The sequence below is a fragment of the Drosophila willistoni genome, chromosome 3R (assembly GCF_018902025.1).
Source record: "Drosophila willistoni isolate 14030-0811.24 chromosome 3R, UCI_dwil_1.1, whole genome shotgun sequence".
NCBI classification, from domain to species: domain Eukaryota; kingdom Metazoa; phylum Arthropoda; class Insecta; order Diptera; family Drosophilidae; genus Drosophila; species Drosophila willistoni.
The window spans coordinates 32,018,018-32,041,529 of record NC_061086.1 but is presented as its reverse complement, the minus strand read 5'-3'; the positions used below and the strand labels follow the sequence as shown (position 1 = coordinate 32,041,529).

Here is a 23,512-nt window from a genome sequence, read left to right as displayed (position 1 = left end):
GTAAAATGCTTAGCCTGATTTGAATTCAATTTGCTAATACTAAACACTGAATTTATGTGGCACAGTGCAACACAGAAAATGCTAATTAAGTTATGAGGATTTTCGTAGCTGCTGCGGGCTTAACTTTTGTAATGTCCATCGTGAAAAATGAAGGTTGGGTAGGTAAATTTTTCCACAGAGTTCCTGTTGCCTGCCATGCCATCGCGGTTGTTGTTGTTGTTGGTGGTCCGTCTATTCGCTCTTTTGCTATGCTAAAAGTCTAAAGTTTCCTGATGATGTTTGTTTCCAGCATGGCTAGCGGTGCGTTTCGTCGAATAACAAAGAGTTGGAAGCCTTTTCCATGGCCAATGCTTGTGCCGTGGCCGGACTTTTCTTTTGTGCCATTGTCGTTTATGGTATTCTCGTTCCTTTTTTTTTTTTGGTTGTCCAGCCAGCTAATTAAAAAAAAAAAAAATGTTGTAAAGTATGTAATATGTAAGTAAAATTCAGTCAAACCTCATAAATAATGCAGCTTATTTTACCTGTGCCCCAATTTTGTTTTCTTTTACCTTCTTGTTTTGTGTTGTATGTGTGTGTGTGTGTGTGTGTTTGTTTATTTCATCATGGGTCGGGTCGTTCACACAAAAAATTTAGATGGGGCATTAAACGCATTAAAGTCAAAAGCGAAGGTCCTTTTCTTTTTGTTCAATGGGGCATTGTTCAGGTGTGGGACTGAGAGGACAAGAATGTGTAGGTGTGCGAGAGAGAGACAGAGTTTCATTTCGCATGTCGAGGCCTGCGGCGGCGTTAAATGACCCTGGCCAGCTAGACGACGACTCTTGAAAATGGCGCAATTAGCTGCACAACTTGGCCCACGAAAGATTAATGACAGTTTTTGGCAAAAGTCCTTTGAGTTGCCGCTGCCTTATTGACTGTCGACCCAGTGTCGTGTCAATAAAACGTTTATTGTGTACATAAAAATAATAAATGATGTCGCCGGCCCAACGAAAAGTGCAAGTAATTAAGCGCATATATTTAATAATAATAATACTAATAATAATAGTTGGTAATAAGAGAACATAAGGCCATAACCATACGTATAAAGTCCAGAAACATCTCACACATCATGTTGTGTGCCTTGCCAATCGTAAGAGATTTGTATGCACTTCCTGTCCCCTCATATTGCCATGTCGAGTGAAGTTGGCCGCATGTGACAGGGCCATGTTATGGTCTATGCAAGTTCCTTGATTAATTTGAGAGACAGAGGGGAGACAGAGCGAGAGACCAAGGGAGATTAAAAGTTTAAATTGTTGTTGCTGTCTATGAATGCAGAGTGATCACTGGAAAAGGTTTGCCATTAATTTAATTTTGCAGCCTATTTAACTTAAAAAGAGACTCACACTGGCACTTGACGTTGCTTTGCTTAGCTGTTGTTGATAATTTTCTATAATTTTTGCGTTGCGCTTTCAGCTTTGAGAGGATATAAATAATTGCCGCTGACAGTTTGATAAATGAGTTTTCAGCCAAGTTAATGAAACTAAAACATGGCAAAGCTGCCAACCCGCCAGTGCTTGCCTGCCTGACTGCCTGTTGGCTTACCTGTCAGTTTCTTTTTATTCTAAATTAAGATAATGCAGCACACGAATGCCATGGCGCGTCACGGTGCGTATGAGTAACACAATTTCCTGCCTCACTGCCATTTCCCATTTGCGCTTGGCTATTGAGTGAGTGCTCTCTCTCTCTCCCTCTCTCTCCCATCTTGGTATACCCATTTCCCCTGGCCCGTTGACATGCATGCGGCAAGCTTTTAGCAACAATTTTGCCAGCTAATGCGGAATGATAAGCGCGCATAAAATATTTGCTGCCATTAGCGCATTGCATTTGCTCATTTCTCAACTGTATCATGCAGGCGGAGAAAAAACATTTTTGGTCCAGGCTTCCGTTAAACGTCTCTCTATCTCTATCTGTCTGCCCCTGCCCCATGTATCTGTATGCTCTAACTCTATGGCCATTGTGGCAATGACAAAGCGTAGCCAGCTGCCGTATTCTAATGTTTTTGTTCTTCTTCTTTCACTTGGCCACCGTCTTCCGTATATTTTATTTTTCTTCTTTTATTTCATTTCATTTTTTATCCTTCTTCGCCCCTAAGAAAGTTGAGTGCTCGATTTATGGCACTTGTAAATTCCATCTTACTTGACCACGCCCCCCATTTCAGCAACGCACTCAGTGGCAGATTTCTGTATATATGTATGCGCGAACCCACCAAATCCGATTTCATTATGCAAAACGTGCGGTGAATTAAAAGTAGATTAAGTTACGACGACTTGAATGCAATTCCTTTTCAGTTAGAGAATCGGCAGGGCGAATGGCCCATTACCAGTTGTACCAGAAGCAGCAAAAGCAGCCACACAGAGTGCGTGATGGTGCAGCACTGTCGAACTAAGTATGTGCATATACTCCCTAATATTATACAAACACACACACACACACACATTTGAGAGATTTACGTATTATCCTTATTTTTATTGAAAACTACGACTCGCTGTAAGCACCACAGAATCTCAAGTGGATCAGAATGAGATTTGTATAGACTTGTGCCACAGATTAGCTTACCACATGCAATTGAAGCATGGAATATAAATAAAATGCAACGAAAAGTAGTGGCAAATTCAAAGAAATAAATTTCTACATTTCCAACAATAAAAAATTTAGTTAAAGAAAATTCGTCTGAATACATTTCAAAGCAAATTTAGAGACTAATTTTTTTTTATAGCTTCTCCAACATAAATGTGGGGTTGGGTTGGTAACGCCGAATGGCCAGACCACCCCAAAACAGCTGTTTAACGACGGTGTGGCAAGCGATCCATATGAGACGAGGTGGCAAGCGACCTACGAAAACGACGATGTGGCAATGCTGCTACGAGGAGACGAAGAAGAACTTTTTAAGACGAGCCAACGACGAGAAGACGTGTTTTAAAAGATGTATTAAAGACGAAAGACGGGTATAAAAGAAGTAAAGAAGTGTTAAAGACGAAGACGTGTAAAAACCTAAAGACGAAACAATTACCATTCAATTCATTCAATTTATAATTACTAAAACCTAATTACAATCTAAAATAAAACCTATTACCATTTAACTAAATATAAATTATAACAAACTCTCACATTTTTCCTTAAAATCTGATCCAATTTAAGTCCTGCAAACTATTTATAGCAAATTTTCATTTTAAACTAACGTTTAGGAAGTTTTTGCTGCAGTTTTTTTTTGGATGATGGAGAACTGAAGTAAAAGGGGTAAAAGGGGTAAAAGGGGTTGAATCTGGCCAAACATCACATTCAACTTACTTATATTTTCCTTATATACATCCTATACTTAAATACTTTGTTTAAATTTGTAAGTTATTAGTTCAGAAGCTTAATACACTTGGGAATAGCCTTCATGTCAATTTTAAAGCTAATTTGTGATGGAAGCTCTCACTTACAAGAAGCAAATTGATTGATTTTTCTGGTTCAAATTGCAATAAATCATAAATAATCTTTAAAGTGTTCAATGGCGACATACTCCATGCATTTGAATTGCGATCACAGGATGGCCATAGATGTATGTATGAACATAACTACATATCTACTTCTGGCTAAGACACTGGCACTGACACTGGCACATGGCAAGTTAATATAATCAGCATTTGACAAGCAATCTTCTACCATGCATTGACGATGAGTGCCCGCTGTCTTGTAGCTGCTGTGTCGTTCCTTCTTGTTTCCGGCATTTGTCACTAGATTGTCTGTGGGTGTTGGTCTCGGTGTGTGTATGTGTGTGTGTGTGTGGGTCTTGGCTTGTTTGTCAGGCGACGGCCTTTTCGGATTTATTATGTTGATGTTGTTGATGTGTGCTGCGTGTAATTTGAAATTATGCGCGACAGCGCAAGGACGTATGCTTAACATAATCAAATAACTCATACGCACCTTCAACGCCTGACAAAACAACAACCTGGCTGCCTGGCTGGCTAACTGACTCACTGACTGACTTGATGCTCATAAAAGAACTTCCCACACCTTTGGCTCAGTATATTGGGTGTGCTTTGCTTTTCATTATCATAATTTCTAGCTGATTGCATTGGCCCAAGAGCAGAAGTGTGGAAGGAACAACCTGTTTGGGGGCCCCGCCATACGATTGATACACGCTCAAGTTCGCTTTTCAATTATGTATCCAACGGAACGTGACTATCGCGCATAATGTGTCTGATATGCTGGCACTTATTTTGCGGGATTTGATGCCGACTCCTTGTCGGAGTTGCTTTTGTCGATGGCTTCATTTTTCTGCCTTTTTTCTTTTACTGACGGCACAGGTGGGCAATGGGCCATAAGGACCAAAAAAAAGGACGAAGAAAGGGCCCCACATGGGCCACACGAACTTGTGGCGGCGTCAATGCTTTAACAAAAAAGTATTTAAAGGGCCAAGCATGACCAACATTTGCCGTGGAAACAAAGCACACGAATGTGGGTTAAAATAAAAATGTAAACAAAAGGGCGCATCGCACACATGGGCATCGTTGGGCGCCCTTAGCAAACATTCCAAACCACCCACCACCATCACTTCTTCTTCAGACTCAGTTTCAGCTTCAGCTCCAGAGCTTCTTGCCTGGCCATCCAAAATGAAAAGTGCTGCCACAAAAATAAGTTTGGGTTAAATCTAAACTGGCGCCTGGATAAAAAGACAAACAAAACATAACAGAGCGCAACACAGTGCGGATACAGTGGAGGATTGCCTGAATGGCACACTGGTGGATTGTCCAACTGAGAGAGAGAAGGAGAGAGAGAGATTTCAATTTCCCCTGATTTGGCCATTAAAGCAATAGAGAAAATTTCCTTCTGCCTAATTGCAACAACATGTGGATTGTAATATCGAAATTCAAATGAAATAAACAAATGCCAGAAGAGAACCCAACTTTAATTGGAGAAAGAATATTCAAGTGCTAAATGTCTACTTTTAATTTTAAACTTTAAAAGTCACAGAATATGTTTATTAACAATTAATTTATATTAGTTCAAGAACAAGTTCTAAGCACACATTTCTAGTCTAGTCTACTTTATTTTAGTTTTTATGACTTTTCTTTTAGTGTTGATCTCACAAAGCTATAAAATGGTTTACCACAAATGTCAACAAATAAATAATTGTTCTACATATGTTCCACATTCAGAGAGAAATAGAGAGAGAGAGAGAGAGAGAGAATATTTCCCCATAATAATACGACAACGTTGGCGATGTTGCGCACGATGACGATGACGACGACTACGTAAACGAATGAAATAAAACCGAAGTGACTGTGGCATTCGTGACGAGCCGCATGCTGCGCTATGTATGTGTGTGCGGGTGGATGGATGGGAAAAACTTTTTGGTAGCAACTTGGGCAAACGCACGGCATTCAGTTAGGATGTGCATTTCCAGCGGTGCGAACGTGTCTCGGGCGCGCCAAATCAATATTATAGCCAACGGGCAACAGTTTTTCAAATCACAGCCGCCGAAAATAATCAAACCAAACGCCAAACGATTGTGTGAAAAATTATATTTGCTGGACGCGCGTTTTGTGTAAATAAATAAGAAACGAGAGAAGCGCCAAAACCCAAAAATAAAAAGAAATTAAAATAAACAAAAAATACTGAATACAAATCAAACCAAAATTAAGACAGCAAACAAATTGGACAAACTGAAAAATCTAAAATTGAAATTCAAGTGGAAATCATTGAAAACGGAAAACTAAAATTGAAAATAAAAATCGAACCAAACCGCATGAATGGATGAAAGGCGGCATCGATTGGAGAGGCCAGTCATGTGAAATGAGAAGATTACAATTTGGATCAATGGGATCACATGAGGCCCATGAAACGTCCATAACTTCCATCTTTTGTATATAGCAAATACATGAATATTATATTAGCTGCAGCTTTTTTCTTCTCTACTCCCTTCAACATACCCAAAAAGTAAACAAGCTTATATCTACATATGTGTCTGTATTTATATTTCTATTCGTGTTGTGTGTATTTAGACTGTAATTTAACAAAATAAATAAATTAAATAAAAGAAAACGAGCGCGTTTTGCACTCCGAGGAGAGTTGAACACGCTAAAACACAAGTTTCGGTGCAAAAACGGGTAATACAAAATAAATCGAAATATTGCATAAATATAAATAAAAGAAAATATATATATAAACGAAGAAAGAAAGAAATATATATATACAGAAAGAAAACCAAAAACTATGCTAAGCATTAGATAAATTAATAGATTTAATAGGGTGTTGGAATACAAATACAAATTTGAATATAATTGAAAGCAAGCAAAATTCTCTGTGGCCGCATTCCAATTAAAATTTCCTTTGCGTAATTCAATTTAATTATAAATACAAAAAGCGGCCGCAACATTCGGCAGCATGGGACCAATAGATAGACTATAAAGATAGAGTTGAAACGAAAGCAAAGCAAACAGGAATCAAGGGAGAGGAAGGGAGAGAAGATCGCAATGGACTACACCAAATTGAATGCCAACATCAATACGGGCAACATCAGCACCGATGACTTTCTGGCCGTGTTCACAACTGGCCACTCGACCTCCGTCTCGTCAGCGTCACCGGCAGCGGGTCGTGTGCCATCACAACAGCAACAACAGCTGCCCACCAACTCGCCAACTGGCATCCGATCCGCGGACAATGGTACACTTAATCTCAATCCCCCACTGCTTACGGTTGAGGGGCCGTTGCTCACATTGCCAAACCTGTTTGATTTGCCCCCATCGTCGGGAACATCGTCGTCGTCGTCGAGTGGCTACATAAATGTGAATGACACAATCTATTTTCTGAATGGTAGCTTATACAACAATACCCTGCAATTGACCAATACATACTATAATCAAAGTGGAGCGTCTGGCAATTTGAGCAATGGCCTGGGATTGCTGACCAATGCCAGCAATGCCACCGAACTGCATTGGGATGGGAGATATCCAAGTGGCTACACGCTCACCCATATTGTGATTGCTTCGATAATTGTCACCATACTGATGATCATTATCGTGGTGGGCAATATGCTGGTGATCATTGCCATTGCCACGGAGAAGTCACTGAAGAATATACAGAATTGGTTCATTGCCTCCCTGGCGGTGGCCGATTTCTTTCTGGGCCTCATCATAATGCCCTTCTCGTTGGCCAATGAGCTGATGGGCTATTGGATATTCGGCAGCTGGTGGTGTGACATTCACTCGGCCATGGATGTGCTCCTGTGCACCGCTTCGATCATGAATCTATGTCTCATATCGCTTGATCGATATTGGAGTATCACGAAAGCCGTCGATTATCTGAAGAGTCGAACGCCAGCACGTGCCGCCGTAATGATCACTGCGGTGTGGATTATGTCGGCACTCATTTGCATACCCCCGCTGCTCGGCTGGAAGGTGAAGATGCCCGAGGGGCCGTTGCCCAAATGCGAGGTAAGTCCATATTGTTGTTGTTGAAATTGATGCCAATTGACGGCAATTGCCGTGGCTCTTGTATTCGCACAACAATAAAGCGCATAACTCAAATGCGAAAATATGCAAAACGCTTGGAAATTGCGTCAACGCGGCAAGTGGGCTTCTCTTTCCATGAAAATTTGGTCGGATCGTTGTGGCATAGTCACGCAGCGAAATAAACGCAGAAATATTTATGCATATGAGTTAAAAGGGAGGGTTACAGTGTATCTAATTCTACACCCAAATAATAAAGTCAGCCCCAAAATGTAGGCTATTATCCCATGGAAATATGCGTGTTATCATGCGGGTCCTTAATGTTTCTGACAGTCAGCCAGCCAGCCAGCCAGCCAGCCCGCCAGCTAACCAACCATCTAGTCAGCCAGTGAGTCAGTTGTTGACTGAAGGCGTGCATATGTACAATTCTCGATTTATTTTTCTTTGTTCTGTGGGTGTGTGTGTGTGGGTATGTGTGGCAAACTAGCTGGAAAATTCAAAAGAGAAAGATTCCTCGACTGAAGCTGCCACAAACTGCCACATGAAAAGCAGGCAAAAGAAGGCAAATGCTTCCAGCTATTGAACAGAGTTTGCCCCGCCACAAAAAAAAAATTCTTTAAATTTTACCACAAATGTAGAGCGTCCTTCACATGATTCGGATCGATTGAAATGCCTCTTCGTCAGTCAGTCAGTCAGTCAGTCAGCTGTCAGTCAGCAGACAGAATTGTGCATCACAAAAAGGAAAAAAAAGGGAGTGACATAGTCAATCACAGTGAATGACCACCAAAAGCGACATTTTACTGCCCCAAAGGAATTCGTTTTTTGCTTAAAGCCGCAAACTTAAAGTTTCTTTTGTTGGTCAGCTAACCCACGATATTATTTATTGCATCGAAAGATAAATGTCCTCGGCGTGGGGGGGCGTGAGCCAACAAAATGGAAAATGCAAATATCTTTGGGCACTTTCTTCTCCTTATTGTCTGTCTGTCTGTCTATCTGTATCGTTTCGTTTGTCTCCAGAATTTTGATTATTTTTCTTTTTATACTTTACGAACATGCGTAAAATGGAAGACAGAGAAATTACAATAAAGTGATGAAGAGCAGCAGGGGCAAAAACAAAAAGAAGAAAAAAAAAAACATTTTGCGTATATATATAAGAGAGTTTTTACATAATGTTTGGCATTTAAATTAACCTTGAAACAATAAAACAAAGCATATTCCTGTAGAGACCAAGAGCAGGAGGTAAACCCATTAATCAAGCCAAAGTGGCCAGGATAATAATCTCAAGAAACGGAAGGACTGGTTATTTAACTTTTTATTTAGATGTTCTTGCTTGGTGTATATATTTTTATTTTTTAATTTTAGGCATAGGAAATTTAGTTAAATAAATGCATATAAGAGATTCTTAACATAATTTTAATTACAACCAAATTTAATTCACTTTATTATCTCAACAAAAAGTTTCACTGAGGCTAAACTTGAGGTCCTGGATTAATTTTTCTAATTGCTAAATGCGATATTTTGTTTCGGAGTTTTGGCTTTCGCAAAGTATAAAATTTCCTTAACTTTTATTGATTGACTAGAAGTTTTTCTAATTTAAATTCGTATACTTTGTTTTTTGCTAATAATTACATGCAATTAAAGGAGAAAATGTTATATTAAAGTTGACATAATCTATCTAACAAAGAGAGGGAAGCATATACAATAAATATATATATTTTTGATTCAGCATCAACAACAAGAGACATGAATTATATATATATTAGTCGGTGCGATTTCCTTTTTTCCCTATTTTTATTAAGATATATCTGCTCTGAAAAACGATTTTAAATAACTAGTCTAAGATTATTATGTTATTACATTTGATTGCCTTTACTAAACGTGTCTATAAAATAAATACTCGCAATGGAAATTATCTAATTCCTGAGAATACCTAACTAATAGGAACTTGGATCACCTTTCGTGGCACATTAAATGTAATAATCCTTAAAAAAAATTCTGTTTTTTTAAAGTAACATCAAAGATTTCTTAAATTTTTGTAACCAAGTCTTTAAAGGTATTTCATCTAATTCCCATTTTAAACATCGCTTTACCTGAAAAATTCCCTAAAATCGATTTCGAACAACATTTTTGTTTTCGAATACCTTTATAAATTGTTGACTATAATTACTCTAGCCCATTAAGGAGTAAATTTTAGTTCAGATTTCAATTTTTATGGCAAACTGATGGGAAATGTATTTAGTCTATATTAGCATGTTTTGCCTATGATATGTGGATTCACTTCTTGCGAGAACACACTTGGACAATTTAATTACTCGTAACGAGTTTCATAGCGAATCAGAAATCAAAACAATTTACACGATTTATTTTTCACACTGTTGCCAAATTGGAATAGTTCCAAATCAATAAAAGCAAAAATTTGTGTTTAGAAATTATTTTTATTATTTTTAAAGCGATGTCTTTACAAAGCAATTGATGAATATTTGGCAAAAACTATTTATAAACAATGGCGCATTAGTCAAAAACCAATTGGAGTCGATCGATGCAATTAGTGACATATGGGAAATTTGTTAAGTTTTCCTACATGCAATTAGCTCAGTCGAATTGTTAGCAACCGCAAACCCATCAGCTAGTTAGTCAATGCAAAACTGTACGCAATTCCACATTCTGTTGCCCATCATCAAGAATGTCGTACTAAAAAAAAAGAGGGAAAAGGCAAACAAAAGGCAACTGAGTTTACAAAGGAAATGCTGTTGGCATTGGCCTTGTTCAGGGCCAGTCAACATGAAACCTCCAATTTGCAACTGTATCAAATGGCGAGAGGGAGATTCAGAGAGGGAGAGGGCGTTGGGAGGGAAAATGGTGAACATTTTAATTATGACACCATGTCGACATGTTTAAAATTGTTGTACGGTGTCAGTGGTGTTGCTGTTGTTGCTTCTGGCTCGCCAGTCAGTGCTGATGTTGATGTTGACATTCGCGGCACATTGAACCACAATACAAGCCACACAACAACAACAACAACAGAGGCAAAAAATACAAGATAGAATCCACCAACTGGATGATGCCACGCCCAGGCGCCGATTTGACACTTGCCTGCTCGATTTAATTAATAAAATAACATTTTAGAAAATAAATGACGTTGATTTTCGCACTTGGAAGCATCAGAATAAAGAGATTCGCCCACACACTCACACACACCCAGAATCTCATCATCCTGAGAACCCAAACTGTCAGCATTGTCTAGCCTTCGAACTATTTTCTGTGGCCTAATCACTGCCACAGAGAGAGAGAGAGAGAAAGAGAGGGCTGCTAAGTGGTATGGGTGGGTAAGAAATTTCCTTTTGTTTTCACATTTACGCTAAACCTTCCCCCCAAAAATGTTGATTAATGCCATGCCTAATGAGGTGTTGGTAATTACGGCTAAGTGGTAATGGAAAGGGTAGACAAAGGATATAATGCGTGTGTGTTATTTTTGGGGATATTGTACTTATAATAGCAGCCCTCGAGGGGGGGCGGTCGCTGAGCTGGTATCTGCTGAGCTCGATGTAAATCAGCTGTCATTGTTCGTAATGAGTTCAATTTTAATCAGCAAGTGGCACAATTTGCTACAGAAAACGCGTGCACAAAGCACAAAGACTTCCAGCCAAGCAAACGATGTCTTTAATTCCTTGGTAACTACATTATTCAGTGCATTATTTTCTTTTTTTTTTTGGGATCCCAACAGCCCCAACAATGCCAACAAACAAGTAAGAAGAAGAAGGAACCACCAACTCTGACTCGAGCTCAAGTGGTTGGGGCACAATCTTTTGTGTATTTATGTTCATTGGTGGTCAAAAGGTTTACGCACACACACACACACAACGCACAAAGAGAAATGCACACACAAAAGACCTTATTATTATAATCCGTAAAGGGGCAAACAAGGTTTATTGAAATATTAATCGAATATTATATGCCATTTTGTTCAACAATCACAATGGCAATGACCCAAAACCATTTTGGTAAAAGTAGTTAAAACAAAAACCCAGCAGAAAAGGAGAAAATACGTATTGAAAGGTCTTGTCGTTATGTTTTGTCGTCAACAACACGCACAATTGCTATATAAGAAAAGGAATTTTTACGCCAACGGACAACGGTGCGTATGTGTAATGTCATGATGTGACAACGCCCACACAATAATGACTTAAGTAGCTCATTAGCGTCAGTTTTGCCAGGCACTTTAAAGAGCACCAAAAAAAAAAATAAAGAAAAAGAAAATGAAAATGTCTAAAGAAATGTGAAAACAAAACCATCATACTTATATTTTGATCCTTATTCGGCATTCTCAATGTCATGGCCAGCGGCTAAGCAGCGGCTGCATGGGCTTTAAGTTGACATTGAGCTACTGGCATAGAGTCCATGGACCGAGCCCCGGACCCGGCACTTTTGATATTTTCTCATTATTTTGCAGTGTATGTGACTGTGTGTGTGGCTGTAATTCTCTTTAGGTCTTTGTTAGATTTCATACAGTTGACTTGCTTTGCTTGTGCTTCGCTTAGACTTGGCTGTGTGTGTGTGTGTGTGTGTGTGTAGCTTTATATATATATATCCTTTTACGTTAACTAAAGCATTTTACATTTTTCGTAGCATTTTCATGGAAAAGACGTTGCCCGAAAAGAGGATGAAAAAGGTTCTACAACAGTGAGCTAATGTGCTTAGTCCATGCAAATGTGTGCTTCTATTTCTGCATAAGTGTGCGTGTGTGTGTATATGCTAAAGGATATATATGTATGTCTATATGTGTATATATGTATTTTTGGCTGTCTCTTGGCTCCGACCATTATGCCTTTTGACGACTTTTAAGATCATAATCAGTGGCATTTATTTTGAAGCACTTTTTTTTTTTTTTAAGAGCAAACGGCAAGCCGTTGGGTAAGATACATTTACGCATTGAACTGCGTTATTACATCCTTGATTTGTTTATAAGAGGAAATTATTAAAGAAAATATACATGTACACATTTACCATAGGCAGCGTGAAAATCAACAGAAAATCAAATATCAAGCATACGCCCCGTTATATCTTGTTTTTTTTTTCTTTTTTTGTTGAAATCGTTTGCTAATTTCCGCTTGCCGCGCACTTGTCGCTGCCAGATAGGATACAAATAGGATGTTATTTAAGCGGGGCTGCGGCAAACAACTCCCAGGCAATGAATGAATGAATAAAGAAAACAGCAACGGGAAAGAAGAAGAGAAAAAAACCGTAACGAAACGCCACATTTCTTTCAATGTCCGCTCGGCATATGCTATGGCATTTTATGCGTGGCATAGGCAAATATTGACATTTTAGCTTATGCCGCACGCACCACTAACTGGCGCCAACTGCCTACAACCACCACCACCACCACTCCTTACTCCACTTCAGCTCAAACTCTAACTCTTACTCCTCTGGCAACCATTCAGTGAGTCGCCTCATGGTTAAATTAAATTACGGAGCAATTCTTTCCGGCTGCCTTTTGGATGGCAGAGGGCGAAGCGGGGGGTTCCGCCAGTTATTGTGAGTGCTGCACGTACATTCAGACATTTTTGTGTGTACCATTTGTGGTGGCCTTGTTTTTTTTGCCGCGCCATATGCAGAAACCCCATGCTTTGCCATTTGTCAAGATACCGCAGCTAAAACTTTAAGTTGTAGCAACTTGAAGTTCATTTGAAGTCTCATCCCCCCACCCAAACAAAAAAAATGGCAGCCACACACACAGACATTAGCCTTCCGCCATCCGCCATCCTCATCTCCCACCATCTCTCTTTATCTCTGCCATTTGGGTTGTGTCGTGCCAATGGCTTCTTTCCATTTGCCTCTGTGTCCTTCTTTGTGGGGAGGTCTGTTGGCTTGGCTTGGCTCTGTCGATTTGATTAAAATAAAGCAAAGTTTCTAAGCTCGGATTAGTGTCAGAATTTGTTGGGTGGCTGCCCCCGCGCTGCGAGTCGATTGTTTGGCTTCTTAGCTTAGAGAGTTTTGCGTTTTTATTACTACATATACATATATATATATATATATATACATTTCTACATATATTCAACATCTTTTCATAACTGAAGCATTTCTCTCTCTCTCTCTCTGTGTATTTCTATCTTTGTCTCTGTTTAAAGCGGAGTAAAATCTTTTTGTTCACATCTATTGTTTATAGAATTTGCATTACATACTTACTTTGAGGCTGTCTGAAAAGTCTGAAAAGTTTTTTATTGCATTCCATAAAAATTGTTGCAGCCAGAAAATGCGAAGCTACCTTCCTAGCTCTTGCCCCATCCCCTGCCCCTGCCACTGCCCTTAAGCTACATATTTGGCAGACAAAGTCTCTGTGCCTCATATTTCTTGATTTTTGTTGTTGTTGTTGTTGTTTGGCCTTTCTTATCGCATAAAGTACTTTGACCCCCTACTCTAAAAAGAGAAAAAAGTTTACTTCGAATACACGCAAAAATCTACACACACACATACACAAATGCAACTTTGTATGCTCGCTGATGTCATCTCATATAAAATATAATTCCTTGGCAAAAGTTGAACATTATTTTTCCCCATATCTAAGAGAAAAGTAGCCCAAAAATTTCGCACGCGTATTAACTTTCAGTTGCCGCGTGGCAACATAAATAAGCTTAAGGCAACGACAACAGCGACAACAACAACAAAAGAAGCAACCAGGCCCAATGAAAATTGAAACAGATTTGATATACTATAAGTATATAGCGACTTATAAGCCTAATCTGCCTAACTTCACCTCCTGCAAAAACTGGGAAAAGTAAATTGAACAAAAACAAAGAAGAAAACTCTTTTTACAATTGACTTTATCAAGGCTAATTGAATTAAAGTCCATCTGAAAAGTTTTTCCTCTGTTTGTTTTTTGGCCCAAAGTGCTGAGACCCGCTTTTAACTCAGAAGTAACCCAGTCACCCCGTCACCCGGTCACCCCTGTCACTGGCCGCCCACAAAACCCAATTAAGATGATGACAACAATTGCCGATGGCCAGCCAAACGAACTGAATATGTTCATGAACGGTTGAGAAGTTGGAGAAGGGCGAAATGTTTGGGGGGGGTTGGCTAAGGGGGTACTGCATAGTTAATTTATGGCAAATTCTTCAAATGAAATGAGTGAACTTCTTGGGTTCCCATTGGCCATTGTCGCACAGCAATCGTAAAGTCAAATGGCGCCTAATTGGCAAAACAAGCGGAAAATCGCAAATTAAAGCGAAATCGCACGTTCCAAAAGGGAACGCTGACACTAGCACCCATCCCAATAGTCAACCGAGATTCAGAGCAAAAACCCAAGAGGCTAGTCCGTCTGCGTGTTTTTACTGATGATGTTGTAGTTGTTGTTGGTCCTTTTGGGTAAAGACAAATAAAACAAATTGCGCATACGCCCCGCAGCCGCTTTGGTTACTTTGCCTCTGTCTCTGCCTCTGCCTCTGCCTCTTCATTCGGCCCTGTGATTAAATAAAATGAAAGATTTCACTTTTAACCAAGTCAGGGCGCCAGCTTGGCCATCTTGGCCAGTTGCCAGTTCCCAGTTGCCATTTGCTTTGACATATCTGACACTATATTTATACCCTGTAATCAACACAGGATAAATGTAAAGTAGAGACAAAGCTTTTGTAAATCTCAGTGACAATAATTAGACGAGGCCCATTGGCCAAAGACTGAGGACTTAAATCTGTACTCTATTACAATGAGATAAAAAAGTCATTTAGGTTATCTCAAGGTCAATTAAATGCCATTGTAGGGCATTTCCGATATTTTGCTAGTTACAATTAATTTCATACGCCTGACTCGACACCAATCGAAATTCGATATGGCCATAATTCTTGAGAGCGAAAACAAAATATGGCCCAAATAAAAAAAAGGAACAACAAAATTGTTTGACATTTATGACAACATTTGCACACACGCTCCCCGACACACACACACACACGCACACACAGAGACACACACACATGAACACCATAAATTAACTTCCCATGCAACAACAAAGCAATTGTTGTCAATGTCAAAACTTAAATATTGACAGTGCCATCGATGGCATCGTCATCGCCATCGTTGTTGCTATCGCCGTTGCCGTTGCCATTGCCGTGCTTCTCTTTTATGACCACGCATAATTTTTTTCGATATTTTCACTAGTGTCAAAGACAGAGATTTTCGAGAACCCTTTTTTTTCTTATTTTTTCGTTTCATTTTTTTTTTTTTGGCTTTTATGTGCAAATTGCGCGCAGTAAATAAAAATAAATGAGTATGAAAATTTTGTTTTGCTTTTACTCCCATCAGCAATATGTGTGCGTATGTGTAAGTATTTGCCAGGCAAAGTCAAGTCAAGATTTGCTGATGGCACAACTCACACACACACATACTTACACATGTGTGTATTCTTCGCCCCGCCTCCCCCCCACTCAACCATAATAATCGTAATGAATGGCTTATCACGCCAGCTGGCGTTGTCACCGATTTGCCGCCATACTTTTACTCTCTGGCGCCTTTGTTGGTTCGATATAAGCTCACACACACACACACACAGGCAGAAAGGGAATAGTGAGAGAGAAGGGTGAGGTGAACAATGGGTTTTGGTGGACGGTGACACGCAGGAAATGGTTCATAAACGAAAGAGTTATGCAGTCGGCAAAAAATTCAATAGCCATTGGCGTAGCTCACACGATTCGACAATAAAATGAAATTTAGCAATTCAATTTAATGCGTTATTTGTCGTAAATTTTACCGTGCAAGGCATATTGATTTACTCCTTGGCCAAACAGGATACCATCCGGACAGAGTGTGAGAGATAATTGCCAGCAGCCAACAGCCAGCATACACATGAGACCCGTCGCCATATGAAGATTTATGGCTGCTGCTACAACGGAATCAAATAACAATTTCGCCTTTCATTAAATTCAACTTTTGTGTCGCACTTTAAGATTCACGGGCATTATCAGGCATTAGCCAGCGCAACAGCAACGGAATTGGGCTTGGAGTTTCCTTTTTCCTTCTTTCTTTCTCTTTTTTTTTTGCCACTTTGTCGCCTAAACATAAACATTTAAAGATTCAGAGCCAAAACAAAGAAGCAAGCGAGAAAGCAAGAGGCAAAAAAAAGGACAGAAAAAATGACACTGCCAGCATAAGCATAATCCATTTTCCATTTTAAATAAAATTCCAAGTGAACAGACACGGCAAAACAAGGCAGAGGCAACCGAAAAACCTGCCGCATCCTTTGTCCTGGCGTCGGCCGCTATTTGCCTTTTTTTTAGGCTGTTGTTGTTGTTGTCGAACGGTGGCAATGGCACAAACATGAGCATGAAAAACATTTACATAAAATCGTCTTAAAGTATTTGCCGCCTCATCGTCGAGGCAAAAAAGAGAGTGAAAAAAAAAAAATCCACGACCAAAATAAGCGAAAGGAAGGCAAAAGACTTGCCGCACCCGTAGGCCAAATAAATTACACAAAGTGTCGTCGGGCCCGTTTTGTGGGCCGTTTTATGGCATTTAATATGACAACGATAAGGAGAGATGGCAAGAGAGAGAGGGATAAAGAGAGAGAGAGAAAAAAAGAGTGCTTGAAATGTACTTAGATCCAAGAGAAGGGCAAAAATTGCATTTAATTTGAAATTTTAGTTAACAATCTAAAAATAATGGTAAGAGAACTTTTCATTTGCATCTAACCATAAGGAAAATTTTTTGGCCCACTGAATGCAAACATAATTAGCCCCGAAAAAGTTTCGTATGTGCTGGCTAATTGAATTTCCTGCTCGAATTGCATTGCTTAAATAAATTTGTAGTTTATAATTTGCTGCTGAGCTGAGGATAGTAAACTTTCAAATCATGCAATTTGCTTTTTCCCCCTTTCTCTTTCCCTTACCCACCATATATGTGTATGTGTGTCCCCACAGTGAGCTTTTGGGGATTGCTCACAACGTTTTCCGGCCACAAGAGAAATCAAAAAAAGTTGAAAATCAAATGAAAAGCAAAAGAGGGCAGGGAGCGAATGAAAGGCCAGATTCAGATTGACAGAACTCCGTTGCGTGTTCTGGCCACCCTACCAAAAAAAAAAAAAAAAAAAAAAATTGGCTGTAGCTCTTGGCTGTGGCAGCAAATTTAATTTGGCATATGAGTTTAACTTTTACATTCATAAATCCGGAGATGATTCATGTAGCTGCAGAGCACAACACAAGCCCACAAGTCCATCTCTTTGGACTCTGGTCCGGCTCTGGCTCCCTTCCATCTAATTAGTTATGCAAAAGTTTTACTCAGCTGGGCTAGTAGGAATTTTTTTTTTCCTTTATTTTTTATTATTGCCAAGGTTGCTCCCTTGGGTCAATTTTAATTACGCTCATTTGGAGCCTTTTAACGTAAATGGAAAAAATACAACAAAAACAAAAATACATGCACCCCACTCACACGCACACTCTCACACACACACACACACAAAGTACAAGAGAAATAACAAAACACAAAAATGGGGGAAAAAAGGAAAAAAAAACGAAATTTTAAATTAAAAATAAAAACCCGTAAAGCAGGGCGTGTAAAATTTGACAGCGGCAACGAAGTGAAAATTGCCAAAGCATAATTGAGAGAGAGAGAGAGGTAGAAAGAGATGGAGAATAAAAGCAAGGGTGGCAGAGAGGGGACACAGTAAGAGTTTTCGTTCACAAAGCAGAAAAAGAAATGGGATTTCGGTTTTCCACTCGACACTTCTTTTTGGTACTCTTTACATGTTTTCTTTTTTTTTTGTCCTACAAGTTAAGAGGGTTTATTACATTTATCAAAGTGTTAAATAACAAAATCTTCAAGTAACAAAAGACCAAAAAGAAAAAAAGTCCCTAAAAGGTATTTGTCTTTTGATTTTATTCAAAGATCCAAACAAATAAAATCATTTAACATTTGTCTAAGCTTCATGGGAATTAATAGAAATGTAGTTGAAAAAATAAAACATATTTCTTTGTCTTTTTATGACAACTAATGGCAATTGAAGAACTAGAAACAAATAGAATTCAGTTTACCAAATTTCATAGCATACTTTTTTGGGTACTTTTAATTTGCCTTAAATATAAAGGGTACAACCTAGTCAACAAGGTGCATACTTTTACATCTATTTAATTTTTGTGTTTTTTTTTCTTCATTTTTTTTTCGGTACTTTTTCTTTTCGACTTTTGTGCATAATTCAAAATTTGCACATTGACATTCGAGAGCGGTTCGGGTCATGTTATAAATATTAATTTTACTCGTTCACCATTTTGTTGGCATATTCTTGTTCTTGTTGTTTTTTATTATTTTTCAAATTCCATTGGCATACTTTTCCTTTAGATAAGCCTTTGACTTACCTTCTGATGCTTCTGGCGCATACTTAACAATTCATTTGCCAAATTCCTTCCTTATTTTGCATGCCAAAGTCAAGAGTCAAAGTCGAGTGCTCCTCAACCCACACCTCCTGTATGCGTTCCAGAATCATCAATCACCATAATTCAGCAAGACTTTGTCGTATATATGTACATTCATACTTATGCTTATATATAAGCACCTACATACATATGTACATACATATACGGCTCATGCAGAGCCCCAGCTCATTTCCACAAATGAAGCGCACATTTTCCAGTTCGCTTTAATGTTTTGTCAAAGAGGCAAGAGTCAAGCAGCTCGCTCACTGGGTTTGTCTTTCATTAGCACAAGTGACAGTTGTTCAGGAGAAATGGCAGTAGGACTAAAAATGGTATGAAACAGCCGATGATTAGGATGAGGAGGAGGCGAAGGAGGAGGAACAGAAGGAGGAGCAGAATAAGATGGCAACGCCTTGCATTCGCCTTTGTCTTCAATTGTCTGTCTCTCTCTGTATGTATACTTGCTGGCGGCGCCAAAGCTTTATTGAGTTATTGTTCCATCCTCATTGTCTCTGTTGTTTTATATTTTTCCTTTCTGTTCCGTTGCCCCGCCCCACCCAGGAAGTGGCACACTCATTCCACAGACCTAATGATATCTTCTTATCAGACCCACAATGCTCAGCGACGCTTGAAACTGCATTAAAGGCCGCGGGCTTTCCAAAAAAAAAAAGAACTGACAAGAAATTCATGTGCAGTCGTTGTTGTCTCTTTGAAGATAAATCCATTTCACTCAAGCAATGTCCTTTTTTTGTTTTTCCAAGGGAATCTCATTTTGTTTGATCAAATTAGTGGAATTTCATGGGATTAGATGGGATAAGATTGACACATAGAGAGAGCAACATGAAAGATTATTTGTTATATTCGAAAATAATAGTTAAAATCGATGCAGATATTATTTCACTTGCAATTGCTCTATTCCCATTGTCCCTCTTAATGGAGTGACAACAATTGACGAAAGGAAATGACACCTAGGCAACTTGAAGTCGACAGGGCAAGCGTAAAAGCCTCAGGAAATTCACTGTGCAAATAAAATCAGTCACTTGCAAGGCAGAGAACAGACTCAAGAATGTACTTACCATGTACCTACATATATATTTATACTATATACATTGCCGACATCCTACCTAGTGGGTTGGGTAGCTGGCAAGGAAAAATGAATGAACTCTAAATCACTTTCACTGCCTTTGCCCACTTTCATTTCCATGTTTGCTGTGATTGTGACCGCACAGACAGAGCCTCGGCAACTTGGTAGGGAGTGCTGGGAAATCGTCTGGTAGTGCTCCTGTCGGTGGCGTATGCTGCACATCAAGTTCAGTTGTTGATCATAAAACTTGCAACACACTTTCACACACACACACACACACACCTAGTCACTAATACAGGCCAACACAGGCAAATAAATAAGGTAGCAGCAGCGAGGAAAAAAGCCAACTCAATCCAATTTGAACTACACTTGCCCTTCCTCTGTCGTTTCCCACTTTTTTATACTCTTCCACCAAGAGGGAATAACAAAATATATTTCTGCCAAATCGTTTTTAGTTAAATAGGAGAAACAGAAACCAGTTAATCAACGAAAATAATTCATTTCTATATAATTTTAAGTGCCAGTTTATTGTGTTTGCAAATGTTATCACAATTTTTTGCACATTAAAAATTGATTAAAAATTTGATTTAATTAAAAAACAGATACCAATTATTGGCAAAGTTATTTATTGCAACTAATTGCTAGTTGGTGTCGTTTAAAGATATTGACTCTAAATTTTAGAGTCTAAAATATATATGTATATTTGTTTTGGTTATTTTAAAAACTTAAATCTGCTTTAAGCCACATTAAAAAATAAAAGATCATCTATAATTTGCCAAAAATAGTCATATATTATACAATTTTTCAATTGCTTTTTGTATATTTATTTATATATGCATTTAGTTTCATAATGTTTAATAAAATATAAAAATTAAATTAAGATTATCTTAGTGCCCCAACTTAAACCTAACTTTATATTTGTTGTGCGTTTTTATTTTTAATTACCCATTATTTTTTTGTGTTCTACAAAACTTTTTTTTTCATTATTTTATATGAACTAACAAAATAGATAAAAAAGCATACCATAAAAGTTATTTTAAGTATGATTAAAATTCGTATAATTTTTATTCTTGTTTTGTTTTTATCTTTGCCTTAATTCAACTCAAAATAAAAAGTAACTTTAAACTGAATTTTAATGCTCATTTATGTTTTCTATGTAAAATAAAATAAAAGAATAATTTTGAATCCAAAATTTTGATAAGCTTTTCTGCATAGAAATGCTGAGGTAGTCGAATATAACATTCATAGGGAATGAAGGCTTCGTTTTGAATGAAACTTGGTATACTTTTTGCTCTCATCACCAACAAATCATTTGTAGCGCCTTCCTGGCTGACTCTATGTCTCTCCTCTGTCGTTTGTCTGTCTGTCTCACTGACTGACTGACTGTGTGTGTGTGTGTGTGTCTGTGTACCCATCCCAGCCCCACTCTATATGGCCTTGTGTTTCTTTTCTCTTATTTCTGTTGTTATATACAATATGTATGTGCATATGTAGTAGTTGTCGTTGCCGTTGTCGGTTTTGTGGTTACATATAAGTATGAATGAATATATGTTTGTCTCAGTGTGTGTGTGTGTGTGTGTGTTTGTACTTTGCGTGCTGTGCCTGTCCTTTTTTCTTTCAACTTTTTGCCCTGTCGGTGCAAAAGTGTCTGTGAGTGTGGGTGTTTTTTTTTTTTTTTAATTCATTTATTTAACAATAATATAACAAAGTTAGATTAAGATGAAAGGGTATAGTGTGGAGAAGGTAGAAGTGGAAAAGAAGAAGTGTTGGGTGCCAATTTAACCTGCGGGACTGCCGGGGGGTATTGCTTCGCAGGCTTAAAAGGCGGGCCTCATGCCCCTCAAGCGTTTCGCTGCCTCTCCAGGCGGCGAAGAGTGTCCATAACTTTTTTAGCAAATGAGCAGGCCGCAGACCACTTTTCTTGGCTAGCACACATTTTGATGACAGTGTTCTCGACCGTAGGTAGTTCCCCAAAGGTTTCTTCGAGCTCATGGCGTTCACTCTGGAATCTTGGGCAGCAGAAAAGCACGTGCTCGGCATCCTCTACTACGCCGTTTTGGCATAGAACGCATACTGGGCTGCTTTCGTGCCCAAATCGGTGTAGATATGAGCTGAAACATCCATGCCCACTTAGCAGTTGGGTTAACTCGAACGTGACTTCGCCGTGACTTCTCGAGAGCCAGAGCTCCAGGTTCGGGATCAGCCGAAACGTCCATCTGCCTTTGGTTGAGGATGACCATCTTGCTTGCCATTCTTCTAAGCTCGCTCTTCTGGCTGCTCTTTTGGCCTCTTGTTTTGCCAGTGGCGTCCATTCGCTAGTTTGCCGTCTATTGTAGATGAACTGGGACTCCTTCGCCAGAAGATCGATAGGTGTCAGTCCAGCTATTACTAGCGCAGCCTCGTCTGACATTGTTCGGAAGCCTCGACACACTCGTATGGCTCCCAATCTATACGTTGCCTCGAGCCCTTGGCGATATGATTTCTGCCGCAAAGCCTTTGCCCAAATAGGAGCTCCGTAGAGCATTATTGATCTCACGACGTTTACCAGTAGTACCCGTTGCCGTTGGCTTGGGCCTCTGGAGTTGAGCAAGAACCGCGTAATGCAGCGGCCTATTTCTGCAGCTTTTATATTTGCGTGCTCCAAGTGTTCCTTGAAACTAAGGCGGGTGTCTATTAAAATGCCTAGATAGCGTATTGCCCTGGATGACTTTATTTTGCACGTATCCAGAGAAATTTCGGCTACCTCCACGACTTTGCGACTGCTGATCAAGACAGCTTCGGTTTTTTGGACTGCAAGCTGCAAGCCAACATTGTTTAGCCATCCTTTGACTATGTCGACTGCCACGGCCGTTTTGTCCTCCGTCTCATGTAGGTGCTTCGCTACCACCACTATCGCCACGTCATCTGCAAAGCCGACGATATGGGTTCCAGATGGTAGAGAAAGCCTAAGCACGCCATCATACATCACGTTCCATAGGATTGGACCCAGAACGGAGCCTTGTGGGACACCTCCTTTGACGACATGGGTGCGCCAGCCACTTTGGGTATTGTATCGCAAGATTCGATTTCGGAAATAGTCTTCCACCATGAGGACTAGGTACTCTGGTACCCGAAACTCCCGAAGGGAGCTTAGGATCCGACTCCAGTTTGCGGTGTTGAATAGAGCTGGGAATCCATCGATGGTTGCTCCACTCGATATTTTTTCCATCGATGGAAAAAACCATCGATACTATCGATGGTACCATCGAATATTTAAACGAGTTATTCAACATATATATTTTGGTGTCGTTTTTCAATATTACACAGTTTCAAATATTCATATGTCTATAATCATCTATACGAATTATCTAGCGTATAATTTAACTATAAGTTAGCCCTTTATAAATTAATTCAACCAAAAATATATTAAAAAGACTTAAGCTTGTAATTTCTGAAATATTCTTAAATAAAAAAACAAAATGTATAGTTTCAAGATAAAAACAAAAGAGTGACGTCCTAAGTCCAAAAAACGAAAACTAAAAACTCTTTAAGCACAACAAAACAATGGGCGATTTCCAAACTTACTG

At 39.1% G+C, this 23,512-nt stretch overlaps 1 protein-coding gene across 1 annotated transcript in view; it reads left to right on the top strand.

Annotated features, from left to right (window-relative positions):
* Positions 1–6,265: 6,265 nt before the first annotated feature.
* The window catches only part of LOC26529292 (alpha-2 adrenergic receptor), a 54,123-nt gene continuing 36,876 nt past the window's right edge, over positions 6,266–23,512 (top strand). The window contains exon 1 of the mRNA XM_023179746.2: positions 6,266–7,457. Within this exon, the coding sequence (XP_023035514.1) occupies positions 6,498–7,457 (960 nt within the window). The 5' untranslated portion in view covers positions 6,266–6,497. The remainder of the gene's footprint in view (positions 7,458–23,512) is intronic.